We start from the raw sequence: 21,196 nt of genomic DNA, 5'->3' as shown, positions 1-21,196 counted from the left end.
CACTTACACAGTCACATTTCTTCACTTGAGACATAACACCCATGAACTTTTATCTTGTGCAGTAACCTTTAATGTGGCAACTTGTCAAATGCCTTCTGGAAGTCCAAATACACCACATCCACTGGTTCCCCTTTATCCACCCTGTTCGTTACATCCTCAAAGAATTCCAAATGCGGGGGGGTGGGGGGGCGGGGCGGAGGGGGAGATAGGAGGGGATGAAGAAGGGAGAAAAGGAGAGTCAGTAAGCAGGAGAGGAAGGGAGTACTGAGGAAGATGAATTTAGATCAGTGGGGATAGGGTGATTGAGGCTTTGAACAGCAGCCATTAGGAGAGGAGAAATACAGCCCATAGAGGTGGAATGAAAGGAAGGGTGCTGTGGATGGGAAATTAAGTTGGGAGGTTACTTTCAAAGGAGAAATTAAGTGGTGTAGGGGAAGCCTGTGAGGGGGAACGGCAGCAATTGAGCAATCGTGGGGTAAGGGATTAGCAGCCCGCAAATGGATTGGAACAGGAAATGCAGCCAGTGGGGTGTGGGGTTGAGAAGGGCTTGAAATCTTGTTCATTCAGGGTTACAGGGTAAGGATTCAAGATCTTGCTCAGTGATTGGGGGGGGCAGCGGGGTGGCGGTTGTCAAACGTTCGCTCGGTGACAAATTTCTCCTATTCACATGGAGATTTCATGGATTCCCAATCCTATAATTTTTGCCTCAAATGCTATTGTTTGAGAAATCTATGTGTTCGGTGAGGGGCTATCATATAATGTTGGTTCTGGCCTTGTCATAATCCATTGGTTGTGTAACATTATATTTACAAATCCTCCTAAAAGTGCAGTAGCTTGAGAAACACTCACTATTTTAATAATAGTTAGACTGTTACAAAGGCAAAATATAGCGGATGCTGGAAATCTGATCTATTTCAGTTCTGATGAAAGGTCACCGACCTGAAAAGTTGGGAGTAATTTTAACCAGTTTTAATTTTAATTCAAAAAGGGGTGGGTTTAGATCAGGTGGAATATTAAAATTTTAAAAGTCTCAATTCCGAAACCAACCTGCCTCGAACCTGCGCACTTCCAGTGTTAATGGAGGCGGGATATGGGGGCAAGCAACCAACCCACTCCCAGGAGGTGGGTCACTCATTTTAATATTTTAATGAGGCTGGATGCCTGAAATTTATCTCTCTTTCAGCTTAACGCTGGATGGCTAGGTTTTCTGGGCATTAGGTAACCCAATAGCTAAAGAAAGGCAAAGACTGCTGCATGGAAGAGGTAAGTGCTTTTCCAGCACTGCTTGTGGGCCAGAAGGAGCAGATGTACTTCCCCCCAGGACCAAAGTTAACCTGCTTCCCTCCCTGCGATCGCCCCCCCCCACCCCCACCATCAACGACCATCACTCCCCCCACAATCACCAACTCCTCCCGTGATCACCAACCCCGCCCCCCCCTCCCACCCCCCCCCCCGCCCACGATCACTGACCCAGAACTCCACAGTGTTCGGAGACCCGACCAGGACTCCTCCTCCAGCTTGGATATCCCAGTAGTATATATTGAGGTTGTTAACGTTGTTTCTCTCTCCACAGATGTTGCCTGACCTGACAAATATTTCCAGCATTTTCTGTTTATATTATATAATAGATAGACTGATATTGAAATATATATAATTTTGAGAACTAATGTTCCTTTTACTATGGTAGGTCATTGGCATCCATGGCTACATATAAAGCACCAAAGAAAATGGACCTATTCAGGAATATAAAGGTAATGAAGATGTCCTCCTTCTGCTGCAGAATTTCAGTCTTTTTACATTTTACACCAATTTTGTCTAGTTGATGAGCTCCTAGGTCCAGATAGCTGAGTGCCAAATTTAACTCGATTGGCAGTTGGGCGGACAGGGGCTATGGCAGGCAACAAACTATTGTGTCCTTGGCATCCTCAGGCCTGGGAGATTTTAACCCCTGAGCCTCAACTAAATAGACCTCGTCAGGTTCCTGCCCTGAACCGGTGAAAAGCAGCAGCTGGTTGGTGAGCAGGAGTGGTATGTCACGTGGCAAGAGGTAGCCATGGGGGAACCAAACGAACGGTCCTCAACACTGTGGTAAATTGTTGGGAGGGGGATCGGGAAGGTCTCACGATCGAGCGATGGAGTGAAACCTGTGCAGATGAGGCCTAGGGACACACCCCATTTCTAGTGTTTTTACCAGATTAAAATCGGAACCTGTAGGAAGAAAGTGGGATCTCGGCTGTTAAGTCTCATTAACGATTTTAACTACCCACTGCCCAGTTTTTACCGGGTGAGCAGGGTTAAAATTTACTTATATTTTGTACAGTGATGTTGCTGCATTGATGGCAGTGGGTGATAACATTGTCATCAATTGTATCAATATGTTATCTTCTCTGCACAAAGAAGTAATCATTCTTTAAACCAAAACAAACTGCTCATGGCTCAGAAACAGTGAGCATAAATGCTATTAAAATGGATATATATGCTTTTAGTTACATTTATATTCAGATATTTTTCTCCATACATCATTAGACTCTTGCCTCATTCAGGTCCCAGCTCTGAGATGTACGCATCGCTGGTGTGATGCAAATGTTGCTGTGTTCAGCAGCAACACAGATGAGTTCTGCTTCACTGTAGCCAGAATTCCTTAACTGCTGAACTGTAGAATTGAATCTACAGCTCCAGCCTCCAGTGTCTTTTCTACCTCACAGCTCTAGTTCCAAGTGCAGAGAGCAAAATTCACCAGAACTGCCCCCCGCTCCCCGCCCTGTGTTTGGGCTCATTCGAAAGGAAATTTAACTTGAGACCAACTACTGAAAAGTTTGGAACTCTACAGTGCTTATGGAAGAAACTACGAACTTTAATAGAATTATGAATGTTTACAAAACAAATTCAAGCCTGTGGGCGGACCTAGGGAACAAAAGAAGCCCACTTAATTATTGGAACTGTCTGGGTGTGAGGACTGAGGTAACCTGTCTGGAAGAATGAGTATTTGGAAATCTCCCTCCACAAGAGACATTACCATCACAGTATCACCCAGAGATAGCTCCCCATCAACATGGGCCTGGACAAACCATTTCAGCATATACATCACAAAGAGGTCCAAACCAGCCTGTATGTGAAAGACTAAGCACCAAAAGGACATTGCAATTACTAAACTAATATTTCCATCAGGAAACAGTTTTTCAAACATCAACCCACCCAAGACATATCAACTTTAATGAGCCCGACAAAATATTACAAAGAAGAACCAAGCCCGCCAAAATTATACAAGGATTGTGAACAGATTGAGCGGCAAGATTAGAACACTGAAATCATATAACTGGCCACCGTTTTTAACAGAGGAGAGAGGAGAGAGAGAGAGAGGAGAGAGAGAGGAGAGAAGAGAGAGAGAGAGAGAGAGAGGAGAGAGAGAGGAGAGTGAGAGGGAAGACAGGTGGTTGCTACTACTTCATTAAGACAAGGAGAGAAACTAATGCGACAGTTGTAAAACTAACTCTCCAGCCTCGAAGTCTTGAAGTCCTGAAGGAAGGAAGAACTATCGATATCCCTTTATAATTTTATGCTTTCTTGTACACTGCCTATAATCTTAGTATCATCGGCAACTTTGGATATATATGGCTTTCTATGCCATCATCTAAGTCGTTAATAAATACTGCGAATAGTTGAAGCCCCAACACACATCCCTGCGGGACACCACTAGTCACAACCTGCTAATTAGACTACCTACCCATTATCCCTACTCTCTGTCTCCTGCTGCTCAGCCAATTTCCTAACCAGATCAATAATTTGCTTTCAAGTCCATGGGCTTCTACCTTAGACAACCTTATTAGGGACTTTATCAAATGCTTTCTGGAAGTCCATATGAACAACATCCATAGACATTCCCCTGTCCACTACTTTAGTCACATCCTCAAAATATTCAATCAGGTTTGTCAGGCATGACCTATCTTTCACAAATCCATGCTGGCTCTCTCTGATCAGCTGAAAATGTTTGAGGTGTTCAGTCACCCTATCGTTAATTATAGACTCGAGCAATTTCCCGACAACAGATGTTAGGCTAACTGGTCTATAATTCCCTGGTTTCCTTCTCTCGCCATTCCTAAATAGGGGAATGACATGCACTCATTCCAATCATTTGTGTAATATTCAATATTCCCTTTTTTAACTTGTGTAAGGGGGCGGGCGGTTGTTGTGGGTGTTCGTGGTCTCTTTGAGGGGGTCAGGTTCCCTTCTGACCAACTTGAGCAGTTTCGAATCATTCCCCCTCCCTTGGGTTCTGTCCTCTGGATTTATTTGGGGGGGTGTGACAAAAGTGCAGGGGACACTGGTTTGATGCAAAGAACTTTGGTTTTATTACAGTCAAAGTAATACAGGCTTATTACTCTCATAAGAAAATACACGGCCAAACTTACAATCACTCTAATAAAGAAAAATACAAGAAAAGGTACAAGGTCAAACTTATAATCACTCTAATAAAGTACCGTACACTACACATTCAAAGGGGATTGCAGTAAAATTATACCTCCCACCTCCCAATACCTAATTCTAGCTTGGTTAGACTCCAGGGCAGGCAGGGATTTATGCTTACCAATCCTTTTGATAGTTAATGGTCTAATTAGCAGGTTGTGACTAGTGGTGTCCCGCAGGGATGTGTGTTGGGGCTTCAACTATTCACAGTATTTATTAACGACTTAGATGATGGCATAGAAAGCCATATATATCCAAAGTTGCCGATGATACTAAGATTATAGGCAGCATTATAGGCAGTGTACAAGAAAGCATAAAATTATAAAGGGATATTGATAGATTAAATGAATGGGCAAAACTGTGGCAAATGGATTTCAATGTAGGCAAATGTGAGCTCATCCACTTTAGACCTAAAAAGTTTAGAACAGGGTACTTTCTAAATGGTGAAAAGCTAAAAACAGTGGAGGTCCAAAGAGACTTGAAAGTCCAGGTACATAGATCATTAAAATGTCATGAACAGGTACAGAAAATAATTAAGAAGCCTAATGGAATACTAGCCTTTATATCTAGAGGACTAGAATACAAGGGGTAGAAGTTATGCTGTAGTTCTATAAAACCCTGGTTATACCACACCTGGATATATTGGCCTTGGAGTGAGTGTAGCATAGGTTTACCAGAATGTACTCTGACTCCAAGGGTTAAATTATGAGGAGAGATTACACAGATTAGGGTTGTATTCTTTAGACTTTAGAAGGTTAAGGTGTGATTTAATCAATGTTTTCAAGATATTTAGGGGAACAGATAGGGTAAATAGAGAGAAACTATTTCTGCTGGTTGGGGAGTCTAGGACTAGGCGGCATAGAATAAAAATTAGAGCCAGACCTTTCAGAAGTGAAATTAGGAAACACTTCTACACACAAAGGGTGTTCGAAGTTTTGAACTCTCTTCCACAATTGATGCTAGATCAATTACTAATTTTAAATCTGAGGTTAATAGATTTTTGTTAACCAAAGATATTAAGGGATATGGGCCAAAGGCGGTATATGGATTTATGTCGCAGATCAGTGGCAAATTGGATCCAAAATTGACTCAGTGGCAGGAAGCAAAGGGTAATGGTTGAGGGGAGTTTTTGTGACTGGAAGGCTGTTTCCAGTGGCGTTCCACATAGCTCAGTACTCAGTCCCTTACTTTTTGCAGTATATATTAATGATATGGGGCTAGAACCTCCACTTTTGAGCTTAGCGCCCAAAAATGGGCATTATTTCCGACATGGGCGGTAAAAAAGGGTTTTCAGATCGCCGGCTTCTCGTCCATTCTGCAAACATCTAGTTTACATTTTTGAAAATGGGCATTAACGCGAGCGAAATCAAATGGGCGGTAGCGTTAAATTTTTCTGACCTTCTGCCGTAAAGTGTGGCCATCATTAGCAATGGCTTGGCAAGCAGCGCTCCATTCCTGCGATTCTGGAGGTCAAGGGTCACCATGACATGCGAAGAAGAGGAGACAGAGAGAGGGGGAGCTCAGAGGAACTGAAAGCATGTGTGGCTGTGGTGTGTGCTTGTTTGGTTGTTGTGGGAGGAATGACAGAGATTCACCAGCAACAAAAAGCCCACTAAGCACCAAGAACATGGTTGGCACCGAGTTTTTGTCCAACAAATAACATATAAAATGGAAGGGATGGAGGAGGCCCTGGAGCTGGTAGCCAGGAACACTGGTGGCAGAGGGCTCCCAGTGGTCCCGGAGCGCAGCACTGCACCCCAAAGTGACGCACCCCCATTGCCAACCACACATGAGAGCCAGCAGCACATCTTGCGTAAGCCTCGGAGTACGCTCCCACCTCGGGACCATCCTCTCCCATATCCGTCCAAGCAGTGCCTCGGCTGTCAGCCCCCCCCCCCCCGCCACCCCCCGCACCCCCTAATGAAGCATCGCCTGAGGACCTCCTCGGCCAGGCGGCTTGGAGTCAGGAGGGGAAGGGGAAGGGGTAGAGGTGGGGAGGAGAAGCGTGGGTGGGGGGGGGGGGCGGTGGGGAAAGTTGGTTTGTACAGAAATACTGATGATTTCAGACTAATGTTCAGTTTTAATGTTTTTTATTTAACAAAACCTTGCAGCACATTAGCTCAGATAGTTGCACCATTACACGCTGGTGATTCCTTATCATCAAAGGGTATAATGACACTTAACCAATCAACTTAAACTTTAACTGTCACCAAGGTGATGCCCACCATTGATGTGTGAACTGCACACCCAGCAGTGTGTCAGCCTTGTAAATAACACCAACGTTCTTTCAGGCAAAGCGCTCATTGATGAGCTCCTGACGTAAGGCTCTTGCAGCTATCATGCCACCATGCGCCCTTTCATGCGGTCTACAGGGGTGCAGGGACATGGCTTCAGCATCAGTCTGATTGGCCTGATGTCAGCATCTGCCTCCTCATCCTCTCTCTGATGAGGTGGACTGTCAGACTCATCAGGCAATTCTTGTCCCCTCCTGATAGCTAAGTTGTGTAGCATGGAGCAGACCACCACGAATTGAGCTACCTGCTCAGAGTGGTATTGGAGCTCACCTCCTGAGTGGTCCAGGCATCTGAAGCGCTGCTTCAGCATTCCAATAGTTTTCTCAACGATATTGCAAGTTGCTCTGTGGCTCCTGTTGTATTGCCTCTCAACCTCAGTGTGGGTGTCACGCAGGGGGGTCATCAGCCAGGTGGCAAGGCCATATCCTTTGTCCCCAAACATCCAGCATTGACCTTGTGGCTCATTGTTCATCAAGTCAGATACAGTGCTCTCACGCAGGATGTGCGCATCATGGATGCTGCCCGGAAATTGAGCATTCACTGCCAGTATAATTTGCTGGTGGTCGACAACCAGTTGGACATTCAGGGCGTGGAATCCCTTGCAGATTCTGAAAACCTCTGCATCCTGAAAAGGTGCCTGCATCGCAATGTGCGTGCAGTCTATTGCTCCCTGAACCTTGGGGAAGTTTGCAATTCTGGAGACACCTCTGAGCCCTCTCACTCTGTGCCTCCCTGGTCATAGGGAAGCTGATCAAGTCCCTCCTGCATGCATACAGGGCTTCAGTGACCTGTCTAATGCAACGATGTGTGGCATGCTGAGAAAGTCTGCAATTGTCGCCAGCTGTGGCCTGAAAAGAACCCGAGGCATTGAACAACAGTGCCGCGGTGACTTTGACCTCGACGAATGGTGCTGGCAGGCTGCAGATCTGCCCTTATCAGCTGGCATACCTCAGTGATAACCTCCTTGTGGAAACGCAGTCTCCAAAGGCAGGTGATGTCGGGCAAGTCGAGGTAAGAATGCTTTTCCTTATACTTGCGGGGGTGTAACGTCTGGTCCTCCTCATTGTCTGTCACTCCGTTCATTGGGCATATAATGCAGTGCAGCATTCCTTCGGCGATGTCGAGTCTGCTGCATGTATTTGGTCACCAAGAGAGGGTGAGAAGGGACAGGCTCCATTGCAGTAGCTCTCTGCCTGCCACCGATTGCACACAAACAAGGAATGTCCCGACGAGCACACCTCTTCAATTCCAATCGGTCACAGTATGGTCAAGATGTTTTTAAGAGATGTTCATATCAACTCCGACGACCTGCAGAGTACATCCGAACTCCCCCGAGGTTGAAGCACAGCAGCCTTTTAAAGGACGCGACATGTGATCTACAACATGGCGTCCATAGCGCTGTGATTCGTCCCGGTTAGTTCCCCTTTTTGTGGGCGGTTTTTTGAGCGAGCGATATTGTGGGCGATATGTGTGCGAGGTGGTGAAATTGATGATTGGCGATCTCCATGGCCGCTAGTTTGGGTAAATATGCTCTTTACGACAAAAAACAGTCGCTGGGCATTAATATTGAATCTCGGCGATAATTCCGTGCGGAAAGTAACGCTGGGTGATATCATGGGCGTTGAAGTCGCCCATCCTGCTGATTCCGCCCAAAAAAAGTGGGTGGGCGCTAATATTTGTTTTCGGCGTTAAGCACATGGGGAAAGTAACGCTCGCCGATAAGCTTCCGAAAAATGCCCGACAGTTTCCATTTAGTGCCAAAATGGGCGATATCTGGGCGTTATACGTCATTTCAGCGGTAAAATGGGCATTAAGTGGGCATTAAGCAGGCAAAAAAAGTGGAGGTTCTACCCCTTAGACTTAAATGTCGGAGGCATGATAAAGAAATTTGCAGATGATACAACCATTGGCCATGTGATTGACAGTGAGGAAGAAAGCTGGAGACTGCAGGAAGATATCAATGAACTGATCAGTTGGGCAGAAAAATGGCAAATGGAATTCAATCTGGAGAAGTGTGAGGTAATGCATTTTGGGAGGGGCAACAAGACAAGGGAATACACAGTAAATGGAAGGATACTGAGAGGTGTGGAGGAACAGAGGGACCTTGGAGTATGTCCACAAAGCCTTTAAGGTAGCAGGACAGGTCGATAATTTAGTTACAAAAAGCATACGGAATGCTTTCCTTTATTAGCCGAGACATAGAATACAAGAGCAGGGAATTTATGCTAGAACTGTCATCATCATCATCATAGGCAGTCCCTCGAAATCGAGGAAGACTTGCTTCCATTCTAAAAGTGAGTTCTTAGGTGACTGAACAGTCCAATATGGGAACCACAGTCTCTGTCACAGGTAGGACAGACAGTGGTTGAAGGAAACTGCAGGTGGGACTAGTTTGCCGCACGCTCCTTCTGCTGTCTGCGTCGGTTTTCTGCATGCTCTCGGCGACGAGACTCGAGGTGCTCAGCGTCCTCCCGGATGCACCTCCTCCACCTAGGGCGGTCTTTGGCCAGGGACTCCCAGGTGTTGGTGGGGATGTCAAGGAGGTTTTGAGGGTGTCCCTGAAATGTTTCCTCTGCCCACCTTGGCGTGTAGGAGTTCCAAGTAGCACGCTGGCTTTGGGAGTCTTGTGTCAGGCATGCAAACAATGTGGCCCGCTCAACAGAGCTGATCGAGTGTGGTCAGTGCTTCAATCCTGGGGATGTTGGCCTGGATGAGGACGCTAACGTTGGTGAGTCTGTCCTCCCAGGGGATTTGCAGGATCTTGCTAGAACTGTATACAACACTAGTTCGGCAACAGCTTGAGTATTGTGTGCAGTTCTGGTCACCACATTACAGTGATTGCACTAGAAAGAGTGCAGAGGAGATTTACCAGGATGTTGCCTGGACTGGTAAACTTTAGCTATGAGGAAAGATTGGATAGGCTGGGGTTGTTTTCCTTGGAACAGGAGGCTAAGGGGAGATTTAATTGAGGTGTATAAAATTATGAGGAGCCTGGATAGAGTGGATAGGAAGGACCTATTTCCTTTAGCAGAGGGGTCAATAACAGGTGGGCATAGATTTAAAGTAGTTGGGGGGAGGTTTAGAGGAGATATGACGGGAAATGTCTTCACCTAGAGGGTGGTGGGGGTCTGGAACTCACTGCCTGAAAGGATGGCAGAGGCAGGAACCCTCACCACATTTAAAAGATACTTGGAAGTGCACTTAAAGTGCCATAACCTACAGGGCTATGGACCAAGAGCTGGAAAGTGGGATGAGGCTGGATAGCTCTTGGTTGGTCGGCACGGACATGATGGGCCCAAATGGTGTCTTTCCATGCTGTAAATTTCTATGATTCTATGATTCTATGAGGGGAGATGAGGAAGCGTTTCTTCGCCCAGAGGGTGGTGGGGGTCTGGAACTCACTGCCTAAAAGGGTGGTAGAGGCAGAAACCCTCATCACATTTAAAAGGTAGAAACATAGAAACATAGAAAATAGGTGCAGGAGCAGGCCATTCAGCCCTTCTAGCCTGCAGGCCATTCAATGAGTTCATGGCTGAACATGAAACTTCAGTACCCCCTTCCTGCTTTCTCACCATAACCCTTGATCCCCCGAGTAGTAAGGACTTCATCCAACTCCCTTTTGAATATATTTAGTGAATTGGCCTCAACTACTTTCTGTGGTAGAGAATTCCACAGGTTCACCACTCTCTGGGTGAAGAAGTTTCTCCCCATCTCGGTCCTAAATGGCTTACCCCTTATCCTCAGACTGTGACCCCTGGTTCTGGACTTCCCCAACATTGGGAACATTCTTTCTGCATCTAACCTGTCTAAACCCGTCAGAATTTTAAACGTTTCCATGAGGTCCCCTCTCATTCTTCTGAACTCCAGTGAATACAAGCCCAGTTGATCCAGTCTTTCTTGATAGGTCAATCCCGCCATCCCGGGAATCAGTCTGGTGAATCTTCGCTGCACTCCCTCAATAGCAAGAATGTCCTTCCTCAAGTTAGGAGACCAAAACTGTACACAATACTCCAGGTGTGGCCTCACCAAGGCCCTGTACAACTGTAGCAACACCTCCCTGCCCCTGTATTAAAATCCCCTCGCTATGAAGGCCAACATGCCATTTGCTTTCTTAACCGCCTGCTGTACCTGCATGCTAACCTTCAATGACTGATGTACCATGACACCCAGGTCTCGTTGCACCTTCCCTTTTCCTAATCTGTCACCATTCAGATAATAGTCTGTCTCTCTGTTTTTACCACCAAAGTGGATAACCTCACATTTATCCACATTATACTTCATCTGCCATGCATTTACCCACTCACCTAACCTATCCAAGTCACTCTGCAGCCTAATAGCATCCACCTCGCAGCTCACACTGCCACCCAACTTAGTGTCATCCGCAAATTTGGAGATACTGCATTTAATCCCCTTGTCTAAATCATTAATGTGCAATGTAAACAGCTGGGGCCCCAGCACAGAACCTTGCGGCACCCCACTAGTCACTGCCTGCCATTCTGAAAAGTACCCGTTTACTCCTACTCTTTGCTTCCTGTCTGACAACCAGTTCTCAATCCACGTCAGCACACTACCCCCAATCCCATGTGCTTTAACTTTGCACATTAATCTCTTGTGTGGGACCTTGTCGAAAGCCTTCTGAAAGTCCAAATATACCACATCAACTGGTTCTCCTTTGTCCACTTTACTGGAAACATCCTCAAAAAATTCCAGAAGATTTGTCAAGCATGATTTCCCTTTCACAAATCCATGCTGACTTGGACCTATCATGTCACCATTTTCCAGATGCACTGCTATGTACTTGGATGTGCACTTAAAGAGGCATAATCTACAGGGCTATGGACCTAGTGCTGGAATGTGGGATTAGGCTGGATAGCTCTTTTTGAATGGCATGGACACGATGGGTCCAATGGTCTTCTTCTGTTTCGTAATTTTTCTATGATTCTATGATCAGCCATGATCTCAATGAATGTCGGAAGAGGCACGAGGGGCTAAATGGCCGACTGCTATTCTTATGTTCCTATTACACATCTGATGGGATTATGGATCCAGTGTTAGCCTTCAGGTATAGACACCATACATTGCAATGGTCATAAAAAGGAAGAAAATTAATTTAATTCAGTCTAAATCGTCACCTCCACTTTCCCAGCAACATTTCTTTGGGTATCACACCACATGGAGCAGCAGAAGGAAACATTTTTCATTTAGTGCTGAGCTGCTGGGAAGCAGTGACAATCTATTACAAATTCCATACCGCATAATTCTGTCTGAAGTGCCCACTATGAAATGAAACATTCCACTGTGGGACACACATTGACATAAGACCTTCCACTGCCGGACTGACACCATGAAAAGAGATCTTTGCTCTTTGAAATAGGACCTCCATTTTGGGATTGCACACTTGACTTGAGATTCTCCACTCTGGGGACACGAATCCTGAAACAGGACCCTTGAACTGCAGGGCATACACTCTAAAGTAAATTGTCTGAAATCAGACCCTTCGTGATGAAGTTATACACTCTCAAACAAGAACCTCCACGATTAACACATGATCTTAACCAGACCAGTCTCTGTCAGGACACACTGTAGTGTGAGATTCTACACTCTGAAGCAGAAACTTTAGAGTTACATTCTCTGAAATAAAACATCCCCAAAGGGTTGCACACTTTTTTAAAGTAAGAATTGTAGATGTTTGGTTTTATTGGTTAACTCTATAAAGACAGCTATCATTTCTTTGTACAGTTTTTTGTCTTCTGCCATGGGATGTTGCATCTGTCCATGCTGCTTATCTCCATCTTCCTCAAAACCAGCATCTCTACTATCGAGAAGCGTTTCGGCTTCTCCAGCAAGATGTCAGGGATCCTGACAGCAGTACATGAGGTAAGGAGCACACTGCATGGGCGGTATTTCGAATGGCCCGTGCAGCCCCTTAAATGGGTCACGTGGCGCAAAAAAAATTAGAGGGAACATTGCAAAGGACACAGGTTTAAGATAACTGGTAAAAGAACCAGAAACAACATGAGGGGAAAAAAATTATACGGCGAGTTGTTATGATCTCGAATGCACTGCCTGTCAGAGCTGTAAAAGCAGATTCAATAATAACTTTCAAAAGGGAATTGGATAAATATTTGAAAAGGAACAATTTGCAGGGCTATGGGAAAGAGCAGGAGAGTGGGACTAGTTGGCTAGCTCTTTCAAAGAGCTGGCACAGGCATGATGGGTGAATTACATCTTTCTGTACTGTTTCATTCTATGCTTCTATGATTCTGACATGCAAATCAATTGTCAGTATTTAGAGAGAATAATTCAAAGCTAGAAGTACACTATTTTGTTTGGATTCCTGTATCCATTTGTGGGTCGAACACAGAGCTCTTTTTCTAATTGAGAAACCCAGGTGGCGGGCCACGTCTCATAGTGCAGAATATCACAAAAGTTGAAGAGTAGGAGAAAAACAAGATAAATCAGGAAGTACCGATTAGGTAATGGTAAACATAGATTTTTAAAGCTTTAGGGTTGTAAGGGAAAAGAAGACTGAAAGAGATAAGTAAGTTTTATAGTGTTGAGAAAGAATGAGTTCGGCTTAGAAGAAGGGCAATGACTTGTTTTCAGCATGGTAAGAATTTAGAGAGCAGGAATAAATGTATGATGGCATACTTGGAGCTTCAAAGGAACAACAAAGCAAACTTCAGAGGAACAATGGCCATAGTGGTATGTTTTTTGTTCATTCATTCATGAGATGTGGGCATCACTGGCAAGGCCAGCATTTATTGCCCATCCTAATTCCCTTGAGAAGGTGGTGGTAAGCCTCCTTCTTGAACCACTGCAGTCCATGTGGTGAAGGTACTCCCACAGTGCTGTTAGGGAGGAGTTCCAGGATTTTTACCCAGCAACTTGGAAACAATATTTCCAAGTCAGGATGATGCGTGACTTGGAGGGGAACTTAGAGATGATGGAGTTCCCATGAGCCTGCTGCCCATGTCCTTCTAGGTGATAGAGGTTGCGGGTTTGGGAAGTGCTGTCGAAGAAGCCTTGGCGAGTTGCTGCGGTGCATCTTGTAGATGGTACACACTGCAGTCACGATGCGCTGGTGGAGGAGGGAGTGAAAGTTTCTAACATGTAAAACAATTGTCAGTATGTGGAGGGAACAATTCAAAGCTAGATGTATTCTATGTTGTTCTGCTTCCTATATCCATTTGTGGGTCTAACACAGAGATCTTTTTCTAATTGAGAAACCCAGGTAGGGAGTCAATTAAGTTGGCTGGTGTCATGTATGTACATGCTGTTTGTAGCCACCAGATGGTGTCATTGTTGGATGTCACTGAGCAGCAGCACATGGTGCTGCTCTGGTATAAAAGGCCAGCCATTTTGTGAGTCAGGCACTTTGGGCCTAAATAAAGCAGAAGTAAGGTTGTACCTTGCTTAGTTAAACAGTACTCAGTTTGAACCTTTATTGCTATACATAACATTTGGCGATGAAAATACAAGAAACTTTGTTTGCAAAATGAGCACGATTGGATTTTTCGAGCGATTCGTGGAGGGAGAAGATTGGGCAGACTTTGTGAGCCGTTTGAACCAGTACTTCGTGGCCAACAAAATGGAGGGGGTCGACGATGCAGATCGGTGGCAGGCCGTGTTCCTCACTGTGTGCGGTTCAAAGATCTATGGTCTGATAAAGAATCTACTCATGCCTAGTGATCCAACAGAGAAAATGTACGAGGAGTTGTGTACATTGGTACGGGAGCACCTCAAGCCAGACAACGGCATCATCATCTCGAGACACAGGTTTTATACACACGTTCGATCGGAGGGCCTGAGCGCAGCGAAATTCGTTGCCGACCTGAGATGTCTAGCGGAGCCGTGCAAGTTCGGGACAGTGTTGGCTGACATGCTGCGGGACTTCTTTGTTATTGGTAGCAACCACAAGGTGATTCTGCACAAACTTCTGGTGGTGGAGGAGTTGGATTTAAAAAGGACAATCCAGATCGCTCAATCATATATGACGACGGACAGGAGTTTAAAGCAAATATCGTTGAAGAACCGAACCTCGGCAAGTACTGTAAATCCAACTCCTCCACCACCAGAAGTTTGCGCAGGATCACCTCGCGATTGATTCGGCGTTCGGCAGAGCAGCACATGGCAGGGCCTATCCGGCTGCGTTCACGAAAACTGTGGCTGCCCAAAATCCTCCAGCAGGAATGTATCCGACTTCTCCGTGTTGGCGTTGTGGGGGAAATCACCGGCACCAGCAGTGCCGATTTAAGCAATATAGTTGCAAAGGCTGTCTGAGAGTGGGGCAACTCCAGCGCAAGTGTCTGCAGATGAGCAAGCGTGCTGCGACACAGCACGTGGAGGATGAGAGTCAGACTAGCGCGGATCCCGATACGAAATCCGAGATACCAGAGGAGGAAGTGTATGGACTGTACTCTTTCATAACCAAGAGTAAATCAATTTTGATTAATGTGAAGTTTAACGGGATACCTGTATCGATGGAACTGGACACAGGGGCGAGTCAATCAATCATGAATGAGAGGGCATTTAATAAGCTGTGGGATACTAAGACTGTGAGGCCCAGGCTGAGCCCTTTTAATGTCAAGCTGTGCATGTACACCAAAGAACTGATAAAGGTGATTGGCAGTGCACAAATTAATGTGTCGTATAACGGTGCGGTCCATGAGTTACCACTGTGGATTGTTCCAGGCAATGGCCCAACGCTGCTTGACAGGAGCTGGTGGGAGAAAATCAGTTGTGACTGGAACGACATAAAGACGTTGTCATCGGAGGAAGCTACATGTGCCCAAGTATTGAGCAACTTTCCCTCGCTGTTCGAACCGGGAGCCAAGGTGCAGATCCACGTGGACTCAGATGCAAGACCCGTCCATCATAAAATTCGGGCAGTGCCATATATGATGAGGGAAAAGGTCGAAATTAAACTGGACAGTGTCTTATATTCAACTATCATTGTAACCCATGTATAAGCTGACCTAAGTTGTACACCTTGAGAACATTGACCACAAGGGGCGAACTTGTGGGAGACACTCCTAACCTGGACTTTCAGGTATAAAAGGGGAAGCTCCACCCACCTTCATCACTTGAGGTCTTGGTAATAAAGGTAACTGGTCACAGAGTGACCTTCTCTCAAGTATGGGCCTCGTGCGCATTTATACTGTATAGTAAGGACATATCATTGGCGACGAGAAACTGGGATTTAAACCACGTGAGCATGGCCACTAGCAGCACAGAAGAAAGGTACTGTGTTGGTGATGATTGAACGACTTTATTGAGGGACTACAGCAAGGTTTTGTCATTAAGGAATGGGTGGGACAGGATTCGGCCGACTAACGCAGGGCTCATCTCCTGACGGTTTGTGGATCCAGGTGGATCTAGCACCAGAGAAGGGGGCGGACAAGACGTTCGAAGCGCTCAGTAAGTTGATCGGGGAACACCTTAACCGGTGAGCAGCATGCACATGGCGAGACATCGGTTTTATACGCACCGGCGGCGAGAAGGGCAAAGCGTTCCAGCCTTCATGGCAGATCTCCGGCAACTGGCGAGCCTCTGTAAGTTCCCAGATGCATGCAGAGCGGAGATGCTATGAGACTTTTTTATTGAGGGCATCGGGTACGCTGGGGTTTTCAGGAAACTGATTGAGACCAAAGACTTGATCTTGGAAGCGGTGGCTCTGATAGCCCAGACATTTATCTCAGGGGAGGAAGAGACCAGAATGATTTATGGCAAAAATCTTGACTCAAATGCGGCAAACGACCAGGGAGTCAACATTGTTGACGCAGCACACAGTTCTCTAGGCAGACAAGGGCAATCGGACATGCCCTAGCATGTAGTCGAACCCAAAGGGGGAATTCAACAGAGACAATGGCTAGCTGAACGGTGATTCATGCCATCACAATGGACAATGCGGCCAGTAATGGGGCCATCAACTCCTGTTAATGATGCGCTTAAGGACAGTTACAGAGACAGTCAGAGACGATCGACTAGTAATGGACCTTTTGTTTCCAACAACGGGGCCTCCAACTCATGCTGAAGGTGTGGAGGCAAACATCCAGCCAGAGCTTGCAGGTATCAGCAATATACCTGCAGAAACTGCAACGTCAGTGGTCATTTGGCACGTATGTGCAGGAAGCCTGCAGCCAGGTTGATGTATGAGGAGGACGGGCCCGATGTAAGCCCTACGAGGCCAAGTGAATACTGGGGGAAATCGCTGGAAGCTGAAGTTCAGCGAGTTCATGTGGAGCACATATACAGTTCATATACCAGGACGCCACCGATAATTATAAAAGTGCTCCTCAATGGCATCCCAGTATTAATGGAGCTAGACACGGGGGCCAGCCAGTCCCTGATGAGTATCAAACAGTTCAAAAGGTTGTGGGTGTCCAAGGCCAGGAGGCCAAAATTATTGCTGATTGACACACAGCTATGGACATATACAAAGGAGATCATTCCGGTGCTAGGCAGCGCCACGGTAGTCATGACCCACAAAGATTCAGAGAACAGGTTGCCACTCTGGATTGTCCCGGGGGATGGTCCCGCACTACTGGGGAGGGGTTGGCTTGCTGTCATGAACTGGAAATGGGGCGATGTCAATGTAATTTCTTCTGTGGAGTGAGTATCATGCTCACAGGTCCTGGACAAATTTGACTAATTATTTCAACCCGGCATCGGCACTTTCATGGGGGCCAAGGTAGTGATTTACATAAACCCGGTCGCCAGGCCAGTACACCACAAGGCCAGAGCGGTGCCGTACGTGATGCAGGAAAAGATAGAATGCGAATTGGACCGCCTGTTGAGGGAAGGCTTCATCTCGCCAGTCGAATTCAGTGACTGGGCGAGCCCGATTGTGCCGGTACTCAAGGCGGATGGGTTGGTCAGGATATGTGGCGATTACAAGGCCACCATCAATCGGGTGTCACTCCAAGACCAGTACCCGCTACCGAGAGCGGAGGACCTCTTTGTGACGCTATCCGGTGGCACACTTTTTTCAAAATTGGACCTGACCTCAGCTTACATAGAAACATAGAAACATAGAAAATAGGTGCAGGAGTAGGCCATTCGGCCCTTCTAGCCTGCACCGCCATTCAATGAGTTCATGGCTGAACATTCAACTTCAGTACCCCATTCCTGCTTTCTCACCATACCCCTTGATCCCCCTAGCAGTAAGGACTTCATCTAACTCCTTTTTGAATATATTTAGTGAATTGGCCTCAACAACTTTCTGTGGTAGAGAATTCCACAGGTTCACCACTCTCTGGGTGAAGAAGTTCCTCCGCATCTCGGTCCTAAATGGCTTACCCCTTATCCTTAGACTGTGACCCCTGGTTCTGGACTTCCCCAACATTGGGAACATTCTTCCTGCATCGAACCTGTCTAACCCCATCAGAATTTTATATGTTTCTATGAGGTCCCCTCTCATTCTTCTGAACTCCAGTGAATACAAGCCCAGTTGATCCAGTCTTTCTTGATAGGTCAGTCCCGCCATCCCGGGAATCAGTCTGGTGAACCTTCGCTGCACTCCCTCAATAGCAAGAATGTCCTTCCTCAGGTTAGGAGACCAAAACTGTACACAATACTCCAGGTGTGGCCTCACCAATGCCCTGTACAACTGTAGCAACACCTCCCTGCCCCTGTACTCAAATCCCCTTGCTATGAAGGCCAACATGCCATTTGCTTTCTTAACCGCCTGCTGCACCTGCATGCCAACCTTCAATGACTGATGTACCATGACACCCAGGTCTCTTTGCACCTCCCCTTTTCCTAATCTGTCACCATTCAGATAATAGTCTGTCTCTCTGTTTTTACCACCAAAGTGGATAACCTCACATTTATCCACATTATACTTCATCTGCCATGCATTTGCCCACTCACCTAACCTATCCAAGTCGCTCTGCAGCCTCACAGCATCCTCCTCGCAGCTCACACTGCCACCCAACTTAGTGTCATCCGCAAATTTGGAGATACTACATTTAATCCCCTCATCTAAATCATTAATGTACAGTGTAAACAGCTGGGGCCCCAGCACAGAACCTTGCGGTACCCCACTAGTCACTGCCTGCCATTCTGAAAAGTACCCATTTACTCCTACTCTTTGCTTCCTGTCTGACAACCAGTTCTCAATCCATGTCAGTACACTACCCCCAATCCCATGTGCTCTAACTTTGCACATCAATCTCTTGTGTGGGACCTTGTCGAACGCCTTCTGAAAGTCCAAATATACCACATCAACTGGTTCTCCCTTATCCACTCTACTGGAAACATCCTCAAAAAATTCCAGAAGATTTGTCAAGCATGATTTCCCTTTCACAAATCCATGCTGACTTGGACCTATCATGTCACCTCTTTCCAAATGCACTGCTATGACATCCTTAATAATTGATTCCATCATTTTACCCACTACCGATGTCAGGCTGACCGGTCTATAATTCCCTGTTTTCTCTCTCCCTCCTTTTTTAAAAAGTGGGGTTACATTGGCTACCCTCCACTCCATAGGAACTGATCCAGAGTCAATGGAATGTTGGAAAATGACTGTCAACGCATCCACTATTTCCAAGGCCACCTCCTTAAGTACTCTGGGATGCAGTCCATCAGGCCCTGGGGATTTATCGGCCTTCAATCCCATCAATTTCCCCAACACAATTTCCCGGCTAATAAGGATTTCCCTCAGTTCCTCCTCCTTACTAGACCCCCCGACCCCTTTTATAACCGGAAGGTTGTTCGTGTCCTCCTTCGTGAATACCGAACCAAAGTACTTGTTCAATTGGTCCGCCATTTCTTTGTTCCCCGTTATGACTTCCCCTGATTCTGACTGCAGGGGACCTACGTTTGTCTTTACTAACCTTTTTCTCTTTACATATCTATAGAAACTTTTGCAATCCGTCTTAATGTTCCCTGCAAGCTTCTTCTCATACTCCATTTTCCCTGCCCTAATCAAACCCTTTGTCCTCCTCTGCTGAGTTCTAAATTTCTCCCAGTCCCCAGGTTCGCTGCTATTTCTGGCCAATTTGTATGCCACTTCCTTGGCTTTAATACTATCCCTGATTTCCCTTGATAGCCACGGTTGAGCCACCTTCCCTTTTTTATTTCTATGCCAGACAGGAATGTACAATTGTTGTAGTTCATCCATGCGGTCTCTAAATGTCTGCCATTGCCCATCCACAGTCAACCCCTTAAGTATCATTCGCCAATCCATCTCAGCCAATTCACGCCTCATACCTTCAAAGTTAGCCTTCTTTAAGTTCTGGACCATGGTCTCTGAATTAACTGTTTCATTCTCCATCCTAATGCAGAATTCCACCATATTATGGTCACTCTTCCCCAAGGGGCCTCGCACAACGAGATTGCTAATTAATCCTTTCTCATTACATAACACCCAGTCTAAGATGGCCTCCCCCCTAGTTGGTTCCTCGACATATTGGTCTAAAAAACCATCCCTTATGCACTCCAGAAAATCCTCCTCCACCGTATTGCTTCCAGTTTGGTTAGCCCAATCTATGTGCATATTAAAGTCACCCATTATAACTGCTGCACCTTTATTGCACGCACCCCTAATTTCCTGTTTGATGCCCTCCCCAACATCACTACTACTGTTTGGAGGTCTGTACACAACTCCCACTAACATTTTTTGCCCTTTGGTGTTCTGCAGCTCTACCCATATAGATTCCACATCATCCAAGCTAATGTCCTTCCTAACTATTGCCTTAATCTCCTCCTTAACCAGCAATGCTACCCCACCTCCTTTTCCTTTTATTCTATCCTTCCTGAATGTTGAATACCCCTGGATGTTGAGTTCCCAGCCCTGCTCATCCTGGAGCCACGTCTCCGTAATCCCAATCACATCATATTTGTTAACATCTATTTGCACAGTTAATTCATCCACCTTATTGCGGATACTCCTTGCATTAAGACACAAAGCCTTTAGGCTTGTTTTTTTAACACCCTCTGTCCTTTTAGAATTTTGCTGTACAATGGCCCTTTTTGTTCTTTGCCTTGGGTTTCTCTGCCCTCCACTTTTCCTCATCTCCTTTCTGTCTTTTGTTTTTGCCTCCTTTTTGTTTCCCTCTATCTCCCTGCATTGGTTCCCATCCCCCTGCCATATTAGTTTAACTCCTCCCCAACAGCACTAGCAAACACTCCCCCGAGGACATTGGTTCCGATTCTGCCCAGGTGCAGACCGTCCGGATTGTACTGGTCCCACCTCCCCCAGAACCGGTTCCAATGCCCCAGGAATTTGAATCCCTCCCTGCTGCACCATTGCTCAAGCCACGTATTCATCTGAGCTATCCTGCGATTCCTACTCTGACTAGCACGTGGCACTGGTAGCAATCCCGAGATTACTACTTTTGAGGTCCTACTTTTTAATTTAGCTCCTAGCTCCTTAAATTCATTTCGTAGGAACTCATCCCTTTTTTTACCTATGTCATTGGTACCAACGT

At 46.1% G+C, this 21,196-nt stretch overlaps 1 protein-coding gene across 1 annotated transcript in view; it reads left to right on the top strand.

The window, feature by feature from the left end:
• The window catches only part of LOC139265514 (solute carrier organic anion transporter family member 2B1-like), an 87,490-nt gene that overhangs the window by 3,999 nt on the left and 62,295 nt on the right, over nt 1–21,196 (top strand). Inside the window, exons 2-3 of the mRNA XM_070882531.1 lie at nt 1,688–1,751; nt 12,498–12,635. Of these exons, the coding sequence (XP_070738632.1) occupies nt 1,688–1,751; nt 12,498–12,635 (202 nt within the window). The remainder of the gene's footprint in view (nt 1–1,687; nt 1,752–12,497; nt 12,636–21,196) is intronic.

The sequence above is a fragment of the Pristiophorus japonicus genome, chromosome 6 (genome assembly GCF_044704955.1).
Source record: "Pristiophorus japonicus isolate sPriJap1 chromosome 6, sPriJap1.hap1, whole genome shotgun sequence".
In the NCBI taxonomy this organism is placed as follows: Eukaryota; Metazoa; Chordata; class Chondrichthyes; family Pristiophoridae; genus Pristiophorus; species Pristiophorus japonicus.
This window is presented reverse-complemented; position numbering and strand designations above follow the sequence as displayed.